The 23,845-nt window shown below is 50.4% G+C and overlaps 1 protein-coding gene across 1 annotated transcript; it reads left to right on the top strand.

Moving 5' to 3' along the window:
- Nucleotides 1-21,410: 21,410 nt before the first annotated feature.
- Nucleotides 21,411-22,343, top strand: LOC306815695 (olfactory receptor 14A16-like; the record flags this gene model as incomplete). Its single annotated transcript, XM_079332256.1, has 1 exon — nucleotides 21,411-22,343. The coding sequence occupies one exon, from the start codon at nucleotides 21,411-21,413 to the stop codon at nucleotides 22,341-22,343; it is 933 nt and encodes a 310-aa protein (XP_079188382.1).
- Nucleotides 22,344-23,845: the final 1,502 nt, after the last annotated feature.

Here is a 23,845-nt window from a genome sequence, read left to right as displayed (position 1 = left end):
ATGTGAATGTGTTTTAATGTCAATTTACTTTAGTTAAATAAAAGAGGGGGAATTTGTGAGAAGATGGTTTGTAGAGATAGTGCAGAAGGCAATTTTCCTTAATGAATTACAGCTGTAGTGATTACCTAGAACTGGAAACAGCCTTGCCTATCCAATGAGGGTGGGTGTTATGAAAGAGTGGGCTAGCTAGTTGAGAGCAAGTTGCAGTTGGAGCTTGAGATGTGGAGTCTGCTGGCTAAGCTGTGAGGAGGTAAGGGACATGTGGTCATGCAAGAGACAGATAAGGTAAGAAAAATTTTTGTGAAGGACAGATAGGGTTAGGTGACCAGGTAATGGACAGGTTTGGGTTCAGCCAGTAATGCAGAGAGGAGAGAAAAAGTCAGTAATGTGTAGAGCTGTCTGAGAGGAGAGAAGTCACAATTGCCTGAAAGAAGTTTACTAAGAGAAAACATGAGAAGACTTTATTAAAGTACTAATTGGTGCTAGTTTTGTCTGTCTTGACATAATTGTAACAGCCACATAGTTTAACAATGGACCTTTGGCTCAATGAGGCATTGCTCTGTCACAACGGACTTCTGATTCCATGAGCTTTCCTACTGCCAACAGTCTCTCTGGTTCTGCATTGTCACCATGAGCCCTTTGTTCCATGAGGTTCCATAGTATAACATTGTCACCTTGGCTCTGTGAGGTTCCACAGTGTCTCAATGGACCCAGGGCTCCACCAGGCCTTGCTGTGTCAGACTGGCCCCTTGATTCCAAAAGGTTTCTCAGTGTCACAATGGACTCCTTGGATCTACAGGGTCACCACAGACCAGTGATTCCACATAGCCCCAGTGTGCCAAAATGGATTTTGGTTCCATGGGGTTCTATTGTACCACAGTGCAGCCTTTGCTCCATGAGTTTACAAAGCGGCACAGTAGCGTCCATGGCTCTGTGAGGTCCTGCCATCACCAAAACTCAAATATAGCAAAGTAGGACTCCTTAACACTAATGTAGTCTTAAAGAAGACATCATTTATTGAGGCCTGAGGTCCAACATGGGACACATCCTAGCCTTACATGGACGTGTCGTTCAACAACTGTGTTGCTTATATTTAGTCACACCATGTGTATTACAATTTACCCATTACTATGAAATCCACCCAGAGATCCCAGGTTCTGTCCTTGTTTTTTCTATCACTACGACTTTGAGGCAGAATTCTTCTTGTCTTCCAACCATGCTTGCTGAGAAAGCAGCCCCTGTATGCCTTCTTCCTGTGCTAAAGGTCCATAGGCACAGTAAAACTTGAATTAACCCTTTTGGTATCAAGGCATTATATTTAGCTAATAGAGTGTAAAATGCAGCTTTATCTTTTGCTCTGTGATTTTCAGTCATTTTATAAAGGGAAATGGGAAAACCACAGCAGAGAGGTGTATTACTTAAGTTACACACACAGAGAGCATTCGCTGTGTTCCCCCCTCGCTTTCCTGTGTGGGTGAAGAGACTGAAGCTGCTTGGGAGGTACTACCTTCAATGTAAATCTCTGGTTGTCTCTTCACTACACCAAGCAGTCAAAATTCACATAAACAACAAAAAACAACAACACTGTCCTGTGTTTTGCACCAAGAGATCTTTTGTGAATTTCTGAAGACAGAGCCCTCAAATGAGTGTGGGGTGCTTTGCACCAGGCTTGTGCAGTTTGCGGGAAATCTGAAATGCCCCCCTTGCTTTCTAGTCTAGCTCACCCCTGTCGAGGTGGCCAGCTAGGTGGGGCTGGAGCAAGATGTCCTTCCCCTGTTACAGACTACACACAACCAGCAACCCTTCTGTCTGTCAGAAATCCTGTCCGTGACACCAAATTAAATGCCGCAATCTTCCAACACAGGCAGGAGTCGTGATGGTTCATTTGACCTCGTGGTGCAAAAGACACACAACAGGGACTAAGGTTTATTCATAGCAAATACTAATGCATCTTTATTCAGTGCCAATAGCACAGTTTTGCAATAGAAGGGCAGAGATAAAGGAAAACAATTTAAAAAGAGAGAAAGACGGGGACAGGGAATAGCTACCAACACATGGGACAACATCCTTGCGGTCTTCAGCCAACAGACGTGTCTTCTGTCCATGGGGAGATCTCAGAGGTTTCTCCAAGAAAGTCACCTTTTTGTAGTCCTCTTCCAAAGCAAGTGTCCTCTGGCCAAGAGGTGGGGAGATTTATGGATTATTGTGTGCAGAGAGCTGTTGCTCTGAGAAGCAGGTGTCTGATGCTCCCAACCAGTGCAGTGATTGAAAGCAGTGCACCATGGTGAACAGCAAGCACCTGCAAACAGTCACTTGGCAAGCACCCACCTCGGCCAGGCCAGAACTCAGGTCCAAAATGAGTGGGGTCCCCAAGCTCTTAGTCTCTGTTCTTACAACAGTCGTGAGGAAGATGAGGGAATCTTTGGACCATCTCTTACAATACTATGAGTGTCATTTTACTCGGAATGACACCCTTGTGTTTGTCAGCAACTTTCTGCTCCTTCGTTATTCTTGCAACATCAGCTTTTTTATCCATAGAGATGACCTCATTCAGAAGATTTAGGCTGGTTGTGCCCAGCCCAGCTCTGTGTGGGGCAGAGGGAGAACAAGGGGCAGCTCCCTCCCAGCCACCTGCCCAGGGACCCCTCTGGCCCTGGGGCCTGGGGCACTGTCAACACCCACTGCTCCAGCCACTGCTTCTGCTGGCCCTGACAGCAACACCCAAACTGTGGCTGATCCTGAGGGAGCAGCAGTGCCTGGATCTGATCCCTGACTCTGGGGCAGGGCTGGACAAATGACCCCACGCAGCAGCAGCAGCAGCAGCAGCACATGGACCTGACTTTCAGCACAGCCCCTGCCACTCTTCCCTCCTGTGTGCAGTGGTGTCACAGCAGCCTGGGGCACCTGGGAGCCCCCAGTGACAGCAGGGGCTCGAGATGGCAGCTCTGGGCTCCTGGAGGAATGCAGGGAACAGAGGTGGGGACTCCCTGTCCATGTGCAGCTTCCGGATGGAAAAGGTTGCTGTGAGCAGGCAGCTCCAAGGACAGACAAAGGAGGGGCTGGAGCCCTTGATCTGTGCCAGTTCCACAGTCCTGGGCAGCAGCCACCAAGCACAGGGGGAACAGAGGGCACAGTAAAAGGAACAAAACCAGTCAAGGTCAGAGACTGGGAAGAGCCAGAGCTGGGAGCAGGAACAGCTGCTTCACTGAATCCTTGGAGAAAGCTTTTGGCTGGTTCAAAGTGCTGAAAGGTGTGAAGGGCAGAGAGGAGGCCACACCAAACAATGCTCCTGTTTTCACAGCCACCCCTCTCAGTGTCCCAGAAGGAATTGGATGAACTGTATTCTTCTCTGAGAGTCGTCTCATTCAGCATAAGCAGCTGAGCACCAGGAGCTAAAGGAGCTGAAGCCTTAGACCACAAGAGCTGAGCAAGACGGGACTTCGACCAAAGTAATGCTGCCAACATGGACCTGGCTAAATCCAACAGATGGAATCGTGGAATTATCAAATCCTTTGTGTTGGAGAAGACATTTGAGCACATTGAGTTCAGCTGTTCACCCAGCACTGTCAAGCCCAGCAAGGAACCACGAAACCACATCCCTGAACTGCCAAGGCCTGGACAACAGGCTCTGAGCCAAAGGTGACCTCTGGGTGAACCTTCCAACCAAAGGATATCTTTGAATACAGTCATTAGCAAAATATGCATAATCATTAGTGATAGATGTATGCACTCATTAATAAAATATGTATTGTCCTTTCTGTATTTAGAAGCTGAACAAGGCCATGGAATCTGACATCTGGCCTTGTTTGGGGGTGTATGATCAAAGTCAGCTCCCTTGGTTCCTCCTTGAGCCCTGGTCAGGCTTTGGGAGGAACCCAAGAGGAGAATGAAACCAGAATGATGTACAGTAAATGACAATGATTCTTGAACTTGGTGTCTGTGTCTTTTCTGCTGACCCTGCCCACTAGTAAAACAAAGTTGCTGTAGTCTGGCTAGATTGCCAGAAAATGTTGATTTTTTGTATTTCAATGTAAGGAATCTGTCCTGTGCAAAACTCCCAGACACAGAGGGAAAACCTTCCCTAGAGTTTGCTGCCTCTGGAATGGGCTTAGTTCAGAGCATCATGAGAACAATGGGGAAGTGTCCTGGTTTGAAAGGACAGGTGTCTGCCAGTAAGGGCAGAAGTTTCCCTTTGGAATAGAGACTTTGGTTCCACTCCCCCCCAAGTATCATAATGGTTTGAATCAAGGACTCTGAGGCAGAGATAAGGGGGTGGGTATAACAGCTCTTTTACTAATATATCTAACTGTACAAGCAGAAAACAATAGCAGTTGTTAAAATTGCTCACAGAACAGAATAGATAACTCGGTGTCAGTCCCTTTAGATGCAAGCACGCTGTTTCTGTGCTTAGACCCAGTCCGGATCTGCCGAGGGCAGACGGGAACAGAGGCAGGAGGGGGTGGGGCGGCAGCGGCCACGCCGGTCTCGGTGGGAATGGGCTGGAGCGGTGGCTCCTCGCTCACCGTGTGTGTCTGGGTGATCAGCTGTGTCCGCAGAGGCAGGAGGCTGGAACGGGGCAGATGCAGGGCAGGTGATCGCAGAGGGTCTGGCTCTCCTGTGCTCGGCCGCGTGGTTGAACGATCCCAGGCGTCCTGCTCCCAGCTCGCTGGAAATGCGAGTGCCCTCCCGGAAGCCTCAGAGGCCCCTCCGGCAGCCGTTCCCACCCACCCCTTTGTCTGGACCCATCAGGGACCCTGGGTGTAGCCCGGCCAGCTCCATTGGCATGATAATGGGAAAAATTCTTTCAATTGACACAGTAATAGAAAAACACTCAACACCCAACATTATCCACCCCGAATTTTTTCCATGCCAACATGCTACATCATATTGAAACCTTTAAATTATATACATACATGTAGTTATAGGCACAGTATCATAGATAGTTCACTCCAGAACAAGGTCCCCTTCGGATATGCATCGGGTCTCTCCATCTTTTGCATCACCCACCAAGTGCAACCTGGTCCTTGAGCGAAAACCACCCCACGAACAGGATTGTCTTTGCTGGAAGCAGAGTTCACCCAGACAGTTTTCCCTAACATGCCTCTCAGGTGTACCACTGGAACCTTATCTCCATCTGCTGCTCCCAAGGGCTCTGACTGGGCAGGGCCTGCTCGGTTAGTGGAACCTCGGGTATTCACTAACCATGTGGCCTTTGCTAGATTGATCTCCCAGTTCTTGAAAGTCCCCCCACCAAGTGCCTTTAAGGTGGCTTTAAGCAGACCATTGCACCGTTCGACTTTCCCAGCCGCTGGTGCATGGTAGGGAATATGGTAAACCCACTCGATGCCATGTTCTTTAGCCCAGGTGTTTATAAGGCTATTTTTGAAATGAGTCCCATTGTCTGACTCAATTCTTTCAGGGGTACCATGCCTCCAGAGGACTTGCTTTTCCAGGCCCAGGATGGTGTTCCAGGCAGTGGCGTGGGGCACAGGGTAGGTCTCCAACCATCCGGTGGTGGCTTCTACCATGGTCAGCACGTAGCGTTTGCCCTGGCGAGTCTGATGCAGTGTGATATAGTCAATCTGCCAGGCCTCTCCATACTTATATTTGGACCACCGCCCCCCATACCAGAGGGGCTTCACCCGCTTGGCCTGCTTGATGGCAACACAAGTGCCAGAGTCATGAATAACCTGAGAGATGCTGTCCATGGTTAGATCCAACCTTTGGTCTCGTGCCCACTTATAGGTGATGTGTCTGCCCAGATGACCTGAGGCATCGTGGGCCCATCGAGCTAGGAACACTTCTCCCTTGTGTTCCCAATCTAAGTCTATCTTTGAAACCTCTATCTGAGCTACCTGATCTACCAGCTCGTTGTGCCTGTGTTCTTCATTAGCCCGACTCTTGGGCATCCACATGACGGACTTTCACAGGGAGCTTCTCTACCCGAGTGGCAATGTCTTTCCGCTCATCAGCAGCCCAGATTGGTTTTCCTCTACGTTGCCAGTCAGCCTTTTTCCACCTTTCCTGCCAACCCCACAGAGCATTGGCTACCATCCACAAATCAGTGTAAAGGTAGAGCTTTTGGCTTTCTCTCTCTCAGCAATGTCCAAGGCTAGCTGAACAGCTTTGAGTTCAGCAAGTTGACTCGATCCACCTTCTCCTTCAGTAGCTTGTGCAACCTGTTGTGTGGGGCTCCATACGGCAACTGTCCACTTCCGGTTCATCCCCACAATGCTTCAGGAACCGTCGGTGAAAAGGGCATAGCGTGTTTCATCTGCTGGCAGCTGGTTGTACGGTGGGACTTTTTCAGCTTGGGCCACTTGCTCCTCTTCATCAGTGAGACCAAAATCTTCACTTTCTGGCCAGTTTGTAATTATCTCCAAAATCCCAGGGCGATTCGGGTTGCCAATACGGGCGCGCTGTGTGATGAGGGCAATCCACTTGCTCCATGTGGCGTCGGTAGCGTGGTGAGTAGAGGGAACCTTTCCTTTGAACATCCACCCCAGCACTGGCAGTCGGGGTGCCAGGAGAAGCTGTGCTTCTGTGCCAATCACCTCTGAGGAAGATTGAATTCCTTCATATGCAGCCAGGATTTCCTTCTCTGTGGGAGTGTAATTGGCTTCAGACCCTTTGTAACTTCTGCTCCAGAATCCCAGGGGTCGGCCTCGGGTCTCACCAGGCACCTTCTGCCAAAGGCTCCAGGACAGACCATGGTTCCCAGCTGCAGAGTAGAGCACATTCTTTACCTCTGGTCCTGTCCTGACTGGGCCAAGGGCCACGGCATGAGCGATTTTCTGTTTGATCTGGGCAAAGGCTTCCTGTTGTTCAGGGCCCCTTTGGAAATCGTTCTTCTTGCGGGTGACCTGGTAGAGAGGGCTCACAATCTGGCTGTACTCAGGGATGTGCATTCTCCAAAAGCCGATAGCACCTAGAAAAGCTTGTGTCTCCTTCTTGCTTGTTGTGCTGGTCATTGCAGTGGTCCTATTGATGACATCAGTGGGGATCTGGCACCGTCCATCTTGCCACTTCACTCCCAGGAACTGGATCTCTCAGGCAGGTCCTTTGACTTTGTTCTTTTTAATGGCGAAACCAGCTCCCAGCAAAATCTGGATGATCTTCTCTCCTTTCTCAAATACCTCCATTGCTGTGTTCCCCCACACAATGATGTCATCGATGTACTGCAAATGTTCTGGAGCTTCACCCTTCTCCAGTGCAGCCTGGATCAGTCCGTGGCAGATGGTGGGGCTGTGCTTCCACCCCTGGGGCAGTCGGTTCCAGGTGTACTGCACACCTCTCCAGGTGAAAACAAACTGAGGCCTGCACTCTGCTGCCAAAGGAATGGAGAAGAATGCATTTGCAATGTCAATGGTGGCATACCACCTTGCTGCCTTGGACTCCAGCTCGTACTGGAGTTCCAGCATGTCCGGCACGGCAGTGCTCAGCAGTGGAGTCACTTCATTCAATGCCTGATAGTCCACAGTCAGTCTCCATTCTCCATCAGATTTCTGCACAGGCCATATAGGACTGTTGAAGGGTGAGTGGCTCTTGCTGACCACCCTTTGGCTCTCTAGATCACGGATCATCTTGTGGATGGGGGTCACAGCATCTTGATTTGTCCGGTACTGCCGGCAGTGCACTGTCATGGTGGCAATTGGCACCTGTTGCTCTGTCACTTTCAGGAGTCCTACTGCAGAGGGGTTTTCTGACAGTCCAGGCAAGGTGTTCAACTGCTTAATGCTCTCTGTCGCTACAGTAGCTATTCCAAAAGCCCACCTGAACCCCTTTGGGTCTTTGTAGTAGCCATTCCTGAGGAAGTCTATGCCTAGAATGCACGGTGCCCCTGGGCCAGTTACAATTGGATGTTTCTGCCACCCCTTCCCTGTCAGGCTAATCTCAGCTTCCAGCAAAGTGAATTCCTGTGATCCCCCCGTCACCCCAACAATGGAAACAGGTACCTTCCCCACATGTTCTGATGGTATCAGGGTGCATTGTGAACCAGTATCAACTAGCACTTTATGTTTCTGTGGCTTTGATGTGCCAGGCCATCGCACCCACACTATCCAATAGATCCTGTCATCCCATGCCTCTCCCTGGCTAGAGGCAGGGCCCCTCTAGCCCTGGTTATTATTTCTTTCCTGGGCATACATAGTGGAGGTTCCTTCCAGGGGATCTGACAGAACATCCTCCTTGCTTGTGGGAGGTTGAGGCTACTTTCATTTTAGTGCGGTTCCCTCAGTTAGCATTTCCCTCCCTGAGCTGGTGGACCCATGCTGCCAGGACAGAAGTGGGGTATCCCATCCCATTTTCCCATGTCTTCTCCATGGTCTTGCAGGAAGAACCACAGATCAGCTCATGGGGTGTACCCTTTCTCCCTAGCTGGAGGGGGGGGTTGGGTTCTAGATTTGGGGCTTGTGACTCCTACTGGTGCCACACTGATCTTCTTTATCTCCTCCCTCATCTCCTTCCTCATATCCCTCATCCTATCTTCGACCTGTTGGAGGTCCCTGGCCATGGCTAAGACATTGGCCTGCATTGGGCCATTCATCATGCTCTCGAAATTTCTGAGTTTGTTGGCAACAGAACACACTGTCTCTGGGTGGTTATCAGCATTAATCATTGCAATGAAGGTGGTATATTGAGGTGGCCCCAGGGTTGCTAAATTCCCTAACATCTGCCCTGTGCACCTGGCTTTGTCAGGGTCGTTGTCATGCTGTCCATCCCTCCCAAAGACTACCTCCAACACTGCCACTTCTCTCAGCTGCTGGATCCCTTCCTCAAGGGTCTTCCAGCGCATTCTACAGTGGTGCTCCTGCATTTCCTCTTTGTGGATAAACCTCTCTCTCACACTCATTAAAAGCCGGTCCCAGAGGGAAAGGAGGACTTGCTCCCTTACGAATATCTGGTCCACACCTGAATCCTGGGCCAAGGATCCCAAATTCCTGGCCTCAGTTCCATCCAGTTGTACACCTGTTCCTGTAAGGTCCCAGACCCGGAGTAATCAAGTTGTGAAAGGCTCACGGCCCCGCCGAGCAATGTCTTTACGCAGGTTACGGAGACTATCGTATGAGAGGGACTCGGTGACAATCTCAACCTCTGGCTCCCTTGCTGGTTGTGAGGACCCTCCTTGCTGATCCCCATTATCTATGTGCCTTGTTTTAATCTTAGATTTTCTGGTTTCCACAGGGGCAGCTGTTGCTGGCTGTGGCTGCCCCTGTGATCCAGCTGGAACCTGGACAGATACAACATCTACGGGTTCCACTGCAGGACCATCTGACTCTCCCTCTTTAGGGCAGGGGGAGGGTTTCTCACCATCTGGGGAATAGGGCTCCTTCAACATCTGGCCTGTCTCCCGCATCTCCCTCAGCAGAATCCCCACCCACTCTGGGTGTTTCATTTCTGCAGTGGGCTGCGGGGCAGCATCAGGCTCTGGGGCAGCATTCCTAATCCCTGGGGCAGGGTTAGACTCTGGGGCAGCACCTCTGAAGCACCCCCACTTGGGGTAGATATCAGGGTTGTTATCCGAACCAATATTCCCTTGTTTCTGAATGCTAAGTAGAACAGGCATATCAGCAACACCAGCTACTGTATAATAACACTAGCTATTAAAGCGGATCTGAAATCCTTGAAAACTGGTGGGGTAGCCTCAAAAAACTGGGTGATGGTTTGGGAGAAAATTTCTCTTGCATTCATTACCTCACAGTAAGTACCATTATTGAAATAACCCCAGAAACACGCAGTTAGAGTACAATAGCTGGATCTAGGTGGCCACTTTCCAGAAAAAATTAAAAAGCCATGAATTCCTGACATAATCAATCCACCAAACGAATCGGATAATAGCTACAGCAACTTTGGTGAGGGGGCCCATATTCAAATAAGGGCTTGCAAATGGGAGAGAGATATCTGTGACCACATGGAGCCCAATCCAGATTAAACCAGACAATGCTGCCACTTAAGAGAGCTGTTACTCCTGCCTTAACTCTCCACTCAGTGCCCTCTGTCCCACGTCTGGGTTGCCAAAATCTGTCCTGGTTTGAAGGACAGGTGTCTGCCAGGAAACGCAGAAGTTTTCCTTTGAAATTGAGACTTTAATTCCACTCCCCTCTAAGTATTATGATTCTTTGAATCAAGGACTCTGAGGCAGAGATAAGGGGGTAGGAATAACAGCTCTTTTACTAATATATCTAACCGTACAAGCAGAAACAACACCAGTTGTTAAAATTACCAACAAAACAGAACAGATAGCTCAGTTCCAGTCCTTTCTCAAGCTGCAGGCACATTCTCTCTGCACTTGGTCCTGGTGCTGCAGATGGAACAAAGCCTGGAGCTGCAGAAAGCAGGCAGGAGCGGAAGCAGGAGGGGCAGCAGCAGACACGCCAGTCTCGGGCGGGAACGGGCTGGAGCGGCGGCTCCTCGCTCACCGTTTGTGTCCAGGTGATCAGCTGTGTCCTCAGAGGCAGGAGGCTGGAACGGGGCAGATGCAGGGCAAGTGATTGCAGATCATCTGGCTCTCTTGCGTTCAGCTGCGTGGCTGGAGACGGAGAGTCCTCCTCTGAGCTCGCAGGAAAAACGAGTCACCTCTCCCGAAGCCCAAGAGGCCCCTCCCAAAAGTCGAGCAGCCCCTCTGAAAGCTGCTGCTACCAACCCCTTTTGTCTAGAGTCGTCAAAGATCCTGGATGTAACCCGGTGTCCTTGGGTGACCTTACAATCCTTTGTATCCCCAATCATGTGTGCTGTTCATGCCTGGATGTTCGGTGGTTTTAGAATTGAGTCTGTGAAGGTTTGTTTTGTCTAATTTGCCGGCACCCCTTCCCCATCATCTGGGCTTTTGGCGGTGGGGGGGGGATGGGGTTGTGGGCTTTGCTGCCTGCTTTGCCAGCTCGGCGGCTTGCCTTGCTTGTTTGGCTTTTTTTCACTTTGCTTTGCTTTGCTTTGCTTCGCTTCTGCTTTCTTTTTCCCCTTCTTAGTTAGTTTAGCTGGGAATACCACCCAAACCTGATCTGGACATGACCTGGAACATCAAGAAACCCCAGACGCTGCCTGTGACAAGCACTACGTGTTTTGCCCTCCCCGGCACCAGAGATGTTCCGAGTCTGTACATCCACTCAGAGGGGTGAAAGTCTTTTTGTCATCCATGGCTGTTTTTTTCTTGTGTTGTGGAGTGTTTTTTCTTCATGTGTTTGCTAAATAAACAGGTTTTTTCCACTTTTCCTCTGAGGAAATTCTTCCCAAATCCAGTGGTGGGAGGGGAAGGAGTTGTGGGGCTTGTTTTTTAGGGGGCTCCTTTTGGAAGTTTTCACCTAATTTGTCCTAAACCAGGACACCTAATATCCAACCTATATTTCCCTTGACACAGCTTATGACAGTCCTCTCATTCTGTCAGTTGTTGCTTGATGAAAAAGGCCAACCCCACCTGACCACAACCACCTTTCAGGAAGTTGTAGAGAATTATAAATTCACTCCTGAGTCTACTTTTCTCTGGGATAAACAAACACAGCTTTCTCAGTCACTCCTCACAGGACTTGTGTTCCAGACCCCTCACCAGCCTTGTTCCCTTCTCTAAACACGTTCCAGGCCCTCCATGTTCTTCCTAAATTGGGGGACACAGAACTGGACATGGAACTCGAGGTGCTGCCAATCAGTGCTGAGCTCAGGGTAAGAATTACTGCCCTTGTCCTGCTGGCCACACGATGCCTCATCCAGGCCAGGTACTATTGGCCTCGTTGGCCACCTGGACACACTGCTGGCTAATGTCCAGCCTGCTGTCCATCACTGCCCCCAGGTCCCTTTCTGCTTGGCTGCTGTCCAGCCACTGTCCCCAGCCTGTAGCACTGCAGGGATTGTTGTGGCCAAAAGTGCAGAACCTGGCACTTGGACTTGTTAAACCTCACCTTGTTGCATTTGGGTCCTAGATCCAGCCTGTCCAAGTCCCTCTACAGAGCCCTCCCATCCTTCAGCAGATCAACACTCCCAGCCAACTTTTTGTCATCACGGTTGCATGAGTCCCTAGAGTGTCACAATGGCCTCCATGATTTCCTTGGGGCCTCCCAGAGTCACAGTGTCTGTTTGTTCCATGGGACCTCTTGGTGTCACAAAGTCCCTTGGATCCTTGGTCCCCGCAGTGTCACAATGGTCCTTGATTCCATGACGTCTTGCAGTGCAGCAATGCTTTCCTTAGTTCCACAGTGTCACAATGGCTTCTTGCTCCCAAGGGGCACTAGAGTGTGAAATGTTTCCTTCCTTCCATGAGTCCCTGAGGAGCAGCACTGGACCCTTGGTTCCATGGGGCCCTGCAGTGTCACAATGGCCCCATCCTTACACAAGGTCCTGTTCTGTCACAATGCTCTGCATGGTCCCACAAGGCCCTGCAGTGTCACAGTGGCCTCTTGGTTCCATGAGGCCTCCAAGTGCCACCATGAATTCCTTGGTGCTACAGTGTCACAATGGAGCCCTGGTTACATAAGATCCTGCAGGGTCAGGAGGGACCCTTGATTCCATGGGGTAACACAGTGTCACAGTTGTTCCCGTAGTTATAGGAGTCCTTGCAGTGGAACAATGGCCCCTTGATTCCATTGGCCCCAGGCTCTCACAAGGCTCTCCTTGGTTCTGCAGTGGCACAATGGCCCCTTGGTTCCACAAGGCCCTGCAGTGTCACAGTGGCCTCTGTGGTTCCACAAGGACCCAGAGTGTCACTATGGACTCCTTTGCTTCCATGTAGCCCCACAGTGTCACAGTGGCCCCTTGGCTTTGTGGTGCCATGTCGTACACAGTGTCACTCTAGTCCTCTGAGTTCCCCAGGGCCCTGCAGTGTCACAATGGCCCCTTGCTTCCCCAGGGCCCTGCAGTGTCACAGTCATCACAGAATCACCCAGGCTGGAAAAGACCTTTGAGAGCATCAAGTTCAGCTTGTGACCAAACACCATCTTGTCACCCAGACCATGGTGCTCAGTGCCACATCCAGAAACATTCACATCATGAAACATTTCCAGGGACAGTGACTCACCCACCTCCCTGGGCAGCCTATTCAAATGCCCAATCACCTTCTTTGTGAAGAATATTTATTAATGTCCAGCCTAAACCTTCTTTGGGGCAGCTTTAAGGCTGTGTCCTCTTGTCCTGTCACTGTTCCCTGGGGAAAGAGCCCAACTCCACCTGGCTGCACCCTCCTGTCAGGAAGTTGTAGAGGGTGATGAGATCTCCTCTGAGTCTCCTACAGAATAAACATCCCCAACTCCCTCAGCTAGTCCTCACAGGACTTGTGTTCCTTACCAGCCTTGTAGCCCTTCTCTGGACACTCTCCAGCTCCTCCATGTCCTTCCTAAATTGGGGCCCAGAACTGGACACAGCACTTGAGGTGCTGCCCAGCCACTGCTGAGCACAGGGGAAGAATCACTGCCCTGCTCCTGCTGGTTGCACTGCTCCTGGTCCACAGGAGTCTGTGAGGGGATGGATGAGGGAAATGGTGAGGAGGGGATGGGGATGGAGACAAAGTGTGATTGATTGACCATCATGAAGGGTCTTGATTTTCATATCTATTCAGACTGCATTAGAAGGTGCTGGGGATCAATATCAGTTGGACAGTTCTGATATCCATCTATAAACAGGAAAAGAACCAGGAGAAATCACTTCTCTCGGCATTGTTTTCAATATAGCATATTCACTTGGAATACACTTTTGAAATCTATCCAGTTAACCACCAAAGATTTGAAAACTGACGTTATCCTCAGGAGCTTTTCTTATGGATGTTTTTAACAGATGTTTATGAGCCTTTGTCACTGAATTCCGGAACTGAAGAGCTCAAGAAAGAAGAGGCCTCTGGAGTAGTAAAATTCATCAGCATCCTCCTAGTGGCTGAGGATCCATCCTCATCAGAGCAGGAATGATGGAGCAGAAATAGGAACAGGTAATGCACTCATCACCCACTGACTGATCACACCTGCTGACCTTACCCACTGACCACATCCCACTCACCACCCAAATGACCATACCTCCAATGATCACACCCACTGATCATAACCACTACACACACTCACTGACCACACCCATATCCTAGAAACCAGTGCCAACACCTCACTGACCACACCCACTGACCACCCCAATGACAAATCCCATTGACCACACCCCGCTGACCAACCCAAAAACAACCACTCCGAAAATACTGAGCACACGCAGTCCTGATTCTTTCTGCTCTCTCCTCTAAGTTATTCAAAATACCCCTTCTCCAATAGCTCAAACAGCTGGCTGCTTCCTTCTTCCATTTGACCAGGCAGAAATTCCATAAATGCACGCTTGTATCTCAAATACAAAAAGTTAAACTACAAGGGGAGCCTTACAATTCATTTTACCAAGCTGGCACCATTCCCAGTCTTTTTCAAAAATATCCAAATTCTCTGGCTTTAACCCTTACCCACAGACTGCACTCACTATCTCGAACTGATCATGTGCTACATCTCAATTATAGGATCTCAGGAGTTCCAGGGCACACCTGGGACACATAGGTCTCCTTTTATTAGATATACAATACCATCTCTTGTTGCACCCTCTGCAGAGGAGAAGGACCCAACTTGGTTGTCACCCTGGTCCACAATGAATGACTGTCCACCCACAGAAAAATCAAGGAGTTACCCTTATTAGTCCCCACCGTTGTGGGTTTCTGAAATTATTCTCAGCTGGTGGTCATTCCTAGTCAAAAGCCAAATAATTACTTGTTCAAAGATAACCCTTTCAGATACTGTCTAGGAAACACCCAAGCGATGAGCACCCATCAATTATTGATGATTAAGATTATCAGAGCCATCAGGAAAGCTACATCTGAATGCCGGCTTCCCATCAACCGAGATCTGCATTCACCAAATTCATCGTTTCCCAGACATGGTTTTGTCCAGCCCAATGCAGAGAAAGACTACGTGAATATGTACAACAATAAAAAGAAAGACCTCTGCTCCAGGCTATGAAAAACTGTTTAAAATCTGAACTGACCTGGGCAGCTTTGTGAGCACTGGGGGATCCGATGCCATAGAGGTTGGATCAGAGTGTGCTCACCCAGCGCAGATCCCGGGCTCAACGTTGTCCCTTTTGATTGTGGGTAAGGAGGACCATATTTCAGTCGCAAAATAAATTATCGCTTACTCTAATTATATTTAATTCGGCTTAATCTCGTTTATAACATTCTCATCTACAGCCTGAGGAATCAGGAGCTTGAGGATGCCCTGAGGAATATGACCACTATGTGTTTCCAGAAACAATCAAGTGCCTGTTTGTTTCTGCATAGCATTCAGAATGGAACTCATTACAGACTGCCCAGACTGCTTAGTTCCATGTGTTTCTATTTGGTGCATTCTACTTTTCCTTTTTTTTTTTTTTTTTTTTTTTTTTTAATTTTCAGAGTATTTTCCATAAAGGGATGCCTTTAGTCACAGTATTGCTACATCAGTATCTACAGTGCTTGTGTTCAGCACAGACAGTAAGGAGCCATGATCATTGTGCATTGAGGTAAAATAAAGTGTCCTGCTCTGCCCTGTGTGACCCAGGTGCTTCCCCAGCCCTTCTCTGCCTCTGCAAGGGCAGTGCCTGTGAGCAGAGGTGGAGGGACTCCCAGCACAGCAGCACAGCCAGGGACAATGGACCTGGCTCTCCCCACATCTGCTCTTCCCAAATCCACCCTCTCCTTTCCAGCCCTTCTGTGGTTGTAAGGTTGCAGTGGTCTCGCAGCTTGGTCACTGTCATGCTGCGTGTCCCTGCTGTGAGCACAGGCAGGGACAGGCCATGGGCACTGCTGGGACACAGCTGGGCTCCAGCACAGCAGCTCCACCAGAAAAGGGATCTCCTGAGGGCAGGGCAGGAAAGCTTTGTTCTCCTCCACAGTCACTCTCAGGAACAGGCCCAAAGAACAGACGCTGAAGAGGCTCCTTGTGTTCCCTGTTCTCCCAGGGCTCTGTGGGATGAGATCAGGGTCCCAGTGTGGCCGTCAAGGGACTCAGGTCTGGGTCAAGTTTGGCTTGTTGGTGGCCAGTGCCCATCAGATGGTGAATGGTGTGTGCTGAACCTTGCTGGGGCTCTGCAACTTGTCCCTGGGCTGATGGCAGGGCAATGTTTGTCTTCAGGGCCTTGGGAGCTGCCAGGAGAGCACAGGGGACCTGCAGGGACAGGGTGACCCAGGGAGCAGCAGGGAGTGGAGCTCACTCGGCACAGGCCTGCCCACGGTGGGGTCACCCCACAATCAAGGACTGAATGTCTGCTGTGACCAGGAGAGCTCTGCAGCCCCAGGGACACAGCAGGCACAGGGAAAGGAGTCTGGCACTGAGTGCTCTGAGCCCCAGGGACACAGCAGGCACAGGGAAAGGAGTCTGGCACTGAGTGCCCTGAGCCCCAGGGACACAGCAGGCACAGGGAAAGGAGTCTGGCACTGAGTGCTCTGAGCCCCAGGGACACAGCAGGCACAGGGAAAGGAGTCTGGCACTGAGTGCCCTGAGCCCCAGGGACACAGCAGGCACAGGGAAAGGAGTCTGGCACTGAGTGCTCTGAGCCTCAGGCACCTTCCCCAGGAGGATGCAGGGCAGCTTCAAGGCCATCTGGCAGCCCTGGAACAAGGCAGGCACCTCTGAGCCTTTGCATGGCCCCAGCAGAGCCTGTGTGGGAGGGGGTCAGTGCAGGGAGCACCATCAGCTGCCTCTGTGTCCCAGGCTGAGCAGCAGAGCCCAGCAGAGGCAGCCCAGAGCCCCGGGCAGCACAGCCCCCGTGCTCTGCAGAGCAGCAGCCCCAGCTCGGGCTCTGGGAGCAGGGCAGGGGCTGCAGCAGTGGCTGCTCAGGCCAGCACAGACGTGTTCCCCTGGCACAGGCTCTGTGGGCAGCTGGCCTGTGCCAGGAGCAGAGCAGGAGCCCCTGGGGTGCAGAGGAGCCCTGGCAAGGGGCTGCCCTGTCCCTGGGGCAGCAGCAGCTGCCTGAGAAGCCCCAGGGCCAAATCTCTGCTGCTGTGCACGGCAGTGGGGCTGGCCCTGGGGCTGCAGGAACTGCCTGGGCTGAGTATCTGCTGAGCATTCCAGACACAGAGTGTCTTTCCCTGACCTGCAGTGCCTCCAGTTCAGACTGCAGGGGGTCATTGTGTATTTTAAAGTAAGATTGCCATCTTGTAACAAAAGTTACAATTGTAGCAAACTGATAATTTTTCACGGTGTTTTCTGTGTAGTTATTCTGGCTGGTCACTCTGCCTCAGCATCAACTCACAGTTTACTCAGAGAAATGCAATGCTGTTCATGCCTAGCAGGGTCCCCCATTCCCCTGGGTTCCCCCAATTCCACCTGGGCCACAGCTTCCACCAAGTATGTCCCACAAATCCACCCCAGAGCCTGACACGGGGACAAGGGGCTGGGGCTGAGTGACCAGGATATCAAGGACAGGGATCATCCAGGTCACTGGGCCTGGTTTGGTCACCAGGGCAGCAAAGGTTTCTTGCAGATGGAGCAGGGTGAGGGAGGGGCCTCCAGGATGGGGCTGGATCCTTTTGGCTGTGAGGAGAGGATGAGGGTGCTAGGATTGTCCAGCCTGGAGCAGGGAAGGCTGAGGGACTCCCCATCCCAGCAAGGACAGGAAGAGTTTAAATGAGTCAGGCTGTTTATAGCATTTCCTCAGCATTCAAAAGCAGCATGGCTACCTTTCTCCATCCACCACTGAAAGCTTTGCTAACAGGGCATTTTTCAAGCTGTTTTCACCACACTCCAGGCAGAGCATCCTGATACAACACCTTGATTGTGTTTGTATCTATCATAGCATCATCATTCTGAGGAAAATATCAAAAAGTTAAGAGCTTAGCTGAGGAATAGAAGCTATACATATAATGATCAGAGTAGAAGCAATGTAGAAAGTTAATAATCAGTGGCTGAGCCAGTAGAGATAAGAAAATAAATCACTTCCTTGGCTTTGTTGTGTCAAGTTGGGCAGTTGCAATATTATTGAAGTGAAGAAACCATAACTGCACCTGGGCCCTGCAACCAGCCAGAACCAGGCTGGGAACTTGAACTATGGTCAAAGGGCCTGAGAATCTAGGAACAAGACCAACGTGAAAAGCTGAAGGCAAGGAAGGCTCCCTGACTTCATCATTAGGAGACCTCTGACCCATTTCAAACACCCACTGACCCATTTGAAGGAAAGAACTGTGCAAGGACTGTGCAAAAGAACTTTGAGCTAATTTTAATACAAAGTAAGGATATGGCATGTTAGGTAATTCATATCTATAGGCATATTGGGTAACTAAATTAATATGTAAGATTTTGATGGAAAACATAAGACATGAGCCCTGGGTACTTTGCATATCCTTGTCGGTGATTTCTCCTGGGCTTGCCCAGCATTGTAATAAATATACTACTTTCTAACTTAAGCTGGATGGAGAGTCCTTTTTTCTCTATCAATTGGTGAGTCCGCCATGAGAAACTCTGGCTGCAAGAGCAATCTGGGGTATGGATGTCTCTGGGACCTTCCTGGAGGGACCTCCATTCCCCAGCTGCTCATCATGGCGACAGACATGTTGCTGGACTGCAGACAAAACTGTATGTTTAAAATGATGTGTATGCCTGTCAGGCCTACACATGGCTAAAAGGCAGCTGACAAGATGCAGAAGACGTTCTGTGCTCAGCGCAAGCCTGGGCAGTTTTGCTTGCAAGCATCGGGAGGGTGCAGTGGCCACAGAAAGGGTTTGTTCTGTCAGGGAGATCCAGCAGCAGTTCTTTGGGTGAACTGGGCAAATACTTGTTTATTGCTGCTATTATAGTCATTATTTTGATTGGGTCCTGCCTCTGTGAATGACTGTTTGATTGGTGAGATGTACTTAGGAAGAAGCGAGCCGCAGCTTGGATCTGTGTTTTTGTTTTGGGAAACTTAAACGGCTGGAGAAGAACAAAGTGATTGGGTGATCATTTAAAATTGCTGTATACTGTGTGCTGTGTTGACAAGAGGTGGATGCTTTCTCCCTTAATAAAGAGATACCCTTCCCTGCAGTGATTTTGACTTTTGGATTCGGGTTGTGTGTGGGGAATTCCTGTTTAAGGGGGACAGCATTCCCTGTAGCACTCGGTGTTTGGGCTTAACCGGTCCCCTGCTGCTACTGGTCATTGTGTATTTTAGAGTATTATTGCCATCTTGTGACAAAAGTTACAATTGCAGCAAACTGATAATTTTCCCCTGTGTTTTCTGTGTCATTAACTGGATGGAATATATCGAACTTCAGCAGGGAGGTTGGTAGCTTTGGACTGGGAAGAGTCTGCACAAGAGGGTCTGGACAATTCAAGAGAGAAGAGGAATAGCTTGCTTTTGTGGGTGTTATGAGGCTTTTGGGGCTTCTAGAAGTTGGCACTCTGCATGGTTACTGTTACAGTGCAAGATTTTTTGAAAAACGTTGTTATTGTTGCTCTGAGAGATGACAAGGTCTATGCCCTCAGTGTAAATCGAGACATCCTAACCAAGCTGATTTTGAACCTAAGATCCTAAAGTTTGTGTGTGGCAAATCACATTCAATACCTGCAACTCAGGCATGTGTGTGGGAGAAAGATTGGGAAAGGACTGTGAGGCTGTGTGGAGAGAGATTTGGGTGGAAACAGGATAAGACAAGGAGGAAGAGGTAATGAGTACTAGACAAAGCAAGGAGATCTCTAAGGCCAGTCCTTTAGCCTGTATTTTGACACACTGGAAAGAGTTAGTAGGGTGTGGGGGCACTGAAAAATAGCAAAGTTTGATCAAATTTCACAGACATATCCCCCAGCAGAATCCATTAAAACTTCAGGAAAATTTGGTGTTCCAATTAAACTTTGAAGTCTTGAGAAGTTTCTTTAACACACTGAAGAACTTAATCTGATGTAAACAGCACCAAATCCCTGTGAGAGTCATTAAAATCCTTGTACTGTGTCTGTGCTGCTGAGCTGGGCTGGGCTCCTGGCACAGAGGCAGCTCCCAGGCACAACCAGGAAAAGCTTCAAAAAGACATTTCTGCTGAGGAGCAGCTCCTCTCCCAGCCCAACAGGGCTGAGGGCACTGCCTGCAGGCACTGAGGGGACAGGAGCCAGGCACAGACAGGCTAAAGGCAATCAAGACTGGGAAGGCATTGAGCTGAAACTTCACTTGAGAAAACATGTTCACAGCGCTCGACATGGTGAGTGTGTGGGTGCATGGCAATGTCCCCTGTGCTCCTGGAGGGATCTCCTGGAGCCAGCACAGCCCACAGCCTGGGGGATGTGTCAGAAGGATTCTCCCAGTTTCTCTGAGGCACAGGAGGAAGAGGAGGATGTGCTGCAGAGTGGGGCTTCCCTTGGCGCTGTCAGAGGGACAGGGCAGGATGGCTCCTGCTGACAGGGACGGCTGCAGGGGCTGAAGCTGGGGCTGCAGCCAGGGCTGCCCAGGGCTCTCCTGCAGAGCAGCTCCTGCAGCCCTCAGGGCTCTTGACCAGCCCAGGGCATGTGCCACCTGCCAGGGACAGCTCTCAGCCTGCCTGGCAGCTCCCCAGGCACTGTGGGAAGAGGTTGGGTGTGGAAGGACCCACCTCCTTGAGGGCAGATTCCTCCTGCTGTGGAGATGGTTCTGCATGGCTAGGGCTGGTCTCAGCTTTCTCCTCAAGGCAAGGGAAAGGGGCTGTCAGGTGTGTCTGTGTCACTGAAACTCCTGCACTGTCCCACTAGGGATCAGCAGATCTGCCTCAGATCTCCCTCACAAAGTGCCTCCTCACCCTCCTCTGTTTACAAACAGAAGCAGCAGCACCTTGGCTTGCTACATCTCAGTTTGTCTGAGCTGCCCTTAAGGCCCTGCTGACAGGGAGATCCCCCTGGACAGTGCCCTGTGCTGGGAGGGGTGTGCAGGGCACAATTGGGCCCCAAGGGCTGGGCTGGGCTCTGGCAGGGGTAAAGGGATACAGGGATATCGGGCCTTGGATACAGAGAAACAGCTCCTACTAGGCACAACTCCAGGCAGCAAAGAGCCAGAACAGCCCTGGATATCCTTCTAAGTCCAGCTGCACAGGGAAAGAGAGAAGAGTTTAGGAAGACTGACTTTGAAAATGGAGCCTTCAAAGAATCCACTCTGTTTTTCCAGCACACTGTAAAATTTTGATCACTGTGAAATAGTGGGGGGTGTAATGAGCACAGGGCAGCTGTGTGGGACCAGCAGGTCTGACTGCAATGGGGTACAGGAGCCCTGTTTTCTCTCTAGACTCCCGGTGTTCAAACTGAGAGCAATGCCAAAGAAGAGGCAGTAACTCAGCAGTGCAAAATGGATATTAAAACAAAAAACAAAACAAAAAAACCTGAAGTTCTTCCACAGGAAGAGAAGTTGTTTTGAGAGATTTCGTAATATAATTGCACAGGATTGACTCAAGAAAATCTTTTCCAGCTTGTCAATGTCTTCTCTCAGAAGTCCACCATGCCCATATGGCAGAAATGTCCAACAGCAGCTCCATTAGCCACTTCCTCCTGCTGGCACTGGCAGACACGCAGCAGCTGCAGCTCCTGCACTTCTGCCTCTTCCTGGGCATCTCCCTGGCTGCCCTCCTGGCCAACGGCCTCATCATCAGCGCCGTAGCCTGCGGCCACCACCTGCACACCCCCATGTTCTTCTTCCTGCTCAACCTGGCCCTCACTGACCTGGGCTGCATCTGCACCACTGTGCCCAAAGCCATGCACAATTCCCTCTGGGACACCAGGAACATCTCCTATGCAGGATGTGTTGCTCAGGTGTTCTTCTTTCTTTTCTTCATGTCAGCAGAGTATTCTCTCCTGACCATCATGTGCTACGACCGCTACGTGTCCATCTGCAAACCCCTGCACTACGGGACCCTCCTGGGCAGCAGAGCTTGTGCCCACATGGCAGCAGCTGCCTGGGCCAGTGGATTTCTCAATGCTCTGCTGCACACGGCCAATACATTTTCCCTGCCCCTGTGCCAGGGCAATGTCCTGGGCCAGTTCTTCTGTGAAATCCCACAGATCCTCAAGCTCTCCTGCTCCAAATCCTATCTCAGGGAACTTGGGCTCATTGCTGTTGGTATCTGTTTATCATTTGGTTGCTTTATATTCATTGTTTTCTCATATGTGCAGATCTTCAGGGCTGTGCTGAGGATCCCCTCTGAGCAGGGACAGCACAAAGCCTTTTCCACCTGCCTCCCTCACCTGGCTGTTGTGTCACTGTTCTTCAGCACTGCCACATTGGCCTACATGAAGACCCCCTCCATCTCATCCACATCTCTGGATCTGGGTTTGTCAGTTTTGTACTCAGTGGTACCTCCAGCCCTGAACCCCCTCATCTATAGCCTGAGGAACCAGGAGCTCAAGGTTGCAGTGTGGACACTGATGACTGGATGTTCTCATGAACATTAAACTTCTGGGCAATATTGAAAATTAGTCATAATAAAAGTAATATTTGATAGTTCTCATTGGTTAAATTTTGGAGAATTTTTTTTCTTTGTTTTTCTTCTTTAATATTGTCCACAAAGAAAAACTTTTACTTGTGACATCTCTCATTTTATTTCTCTCCATCTTTGCTGTGGCCGCAGACTGTCTTGATGAGGGTCTATTCTCCTGGTTGGTTTTAAATTAATTAAGGATCTTCCAGCAAAGTTTTCTCCAGAGATAACAATTTTGTTCTCTTCTCTGAAGCTGCAGCAGCAATGTCTGTGTGCAATGCTGGGGCAGATCAGTGCTGGCACAGCAGCTGTGCCCAACAGCAGCAGCACTTGGTGTTCCAGTGCTGCTCCCGTGCCACTGCCACGCTGCCCTCCTGCTCCTCGTTTTGCTGCAGGGCCTGAGTGGGCAGGCTGGGGTCAAACAGCATGGCTGGTGTTCTGCAAGGTCCCTGCAAGAGGGAGACCCTGGCAAGGAGCAGCAGAGCAGGAGCTGATCCATTCCCACTGTGCTGGACAGCCCAGGGCAGCGTCCCAGAGTGTCCTCATGCACCTGCCAAAAAAAATCCTCCCTCTGCAGCCCTGGCCTCTCCCCCAGCTCACACAGGTGCCGCATCCTTGCAGGCACAGACATGGCAGCACTGGCTCAGGAGCCCCTGTTTGCACTGCACAGAGCAGGCGTCAGCAGCCCCATGGTGCTGCTGTGGGGAGATGGAGCTGAGTGAGCACAAATGCCATCAGCCCTGGGGCCTGCAAGGGCTGGGGGATGGGAGGGAAACCACTCAGTTTTGTTGTGACCTATGCAGTCAGCCAGAAAGTTTGTTCCGAGGATCTCTGAGTTTCCTGGCCTACTGCAGATGATGTTGCTCAGAGCCAGGGCTGCCTGACGAATACCCCCAAATTGCCCTGAGCATTTCCTTTGCTTCACCTTTGCTTTCCTTCCTCTCTCAAAATTCTGATTTCTTCCTCTTTCAAATCCCTGTCCCCTCCCTTACAAACATCCCTGTTTGCCCTTTCCCATTTTGCCCCGCTCCCCATTTCAATTCCTGAATTGGCACCATGAGAACATCCCTTGGGGAGCAGGATCATCCTACAGGTGCTTCAAGAATTTCCTGCAAAGTCCTGCAGTACTTTTTGCTGCTCCCTTCCCAGAGGCACCACAGGCCAGGGGGGCACATCTGGGCTGCTGTGTCTGGTTGTGGGGCTCCCTGTTGTGGGCACTGAGGAGGAGCTGGAGAGGCTCTGCAAGACTGACAGGATGGGCTTTGGGGCTGTGTGGAGAAGCTGAGGGACCTGGGTGCTGGACCTTGTGAAGAGGAGGCCCAGGGCTCATCCTGCAAATTCTCCAGAGGTGGTTTCAGAGAATCACAGAATCAGCCAGGCTGGAAAAAAACCTCATAGATCATCAAGTCCAAGCCTTTACACTGCCTTATCTCCCTGATCCTCCTCTTCTCCAGGATAAGCAACCCCAGCTCCCTC

Source organism: Erithacus rubecula (assembly GCF_903797595.1).
Source record: "Erithacus rubecula genome assembly, contig: scaffold_188_arrow_ctg1, whole genome shotgun sequence".
Classification (NCBI taxonomy): Eukaryota; Metazoa; Chordata; class Aves; order Passeriformes; family Muscicapidae; genus Erithacus; species Erithacus rubecula.
The sequence above is the reverse complement of the archived record's forward strand: the minus strand, read 5'-3'. Positions and strand labels throughout refer to the sequence as shown.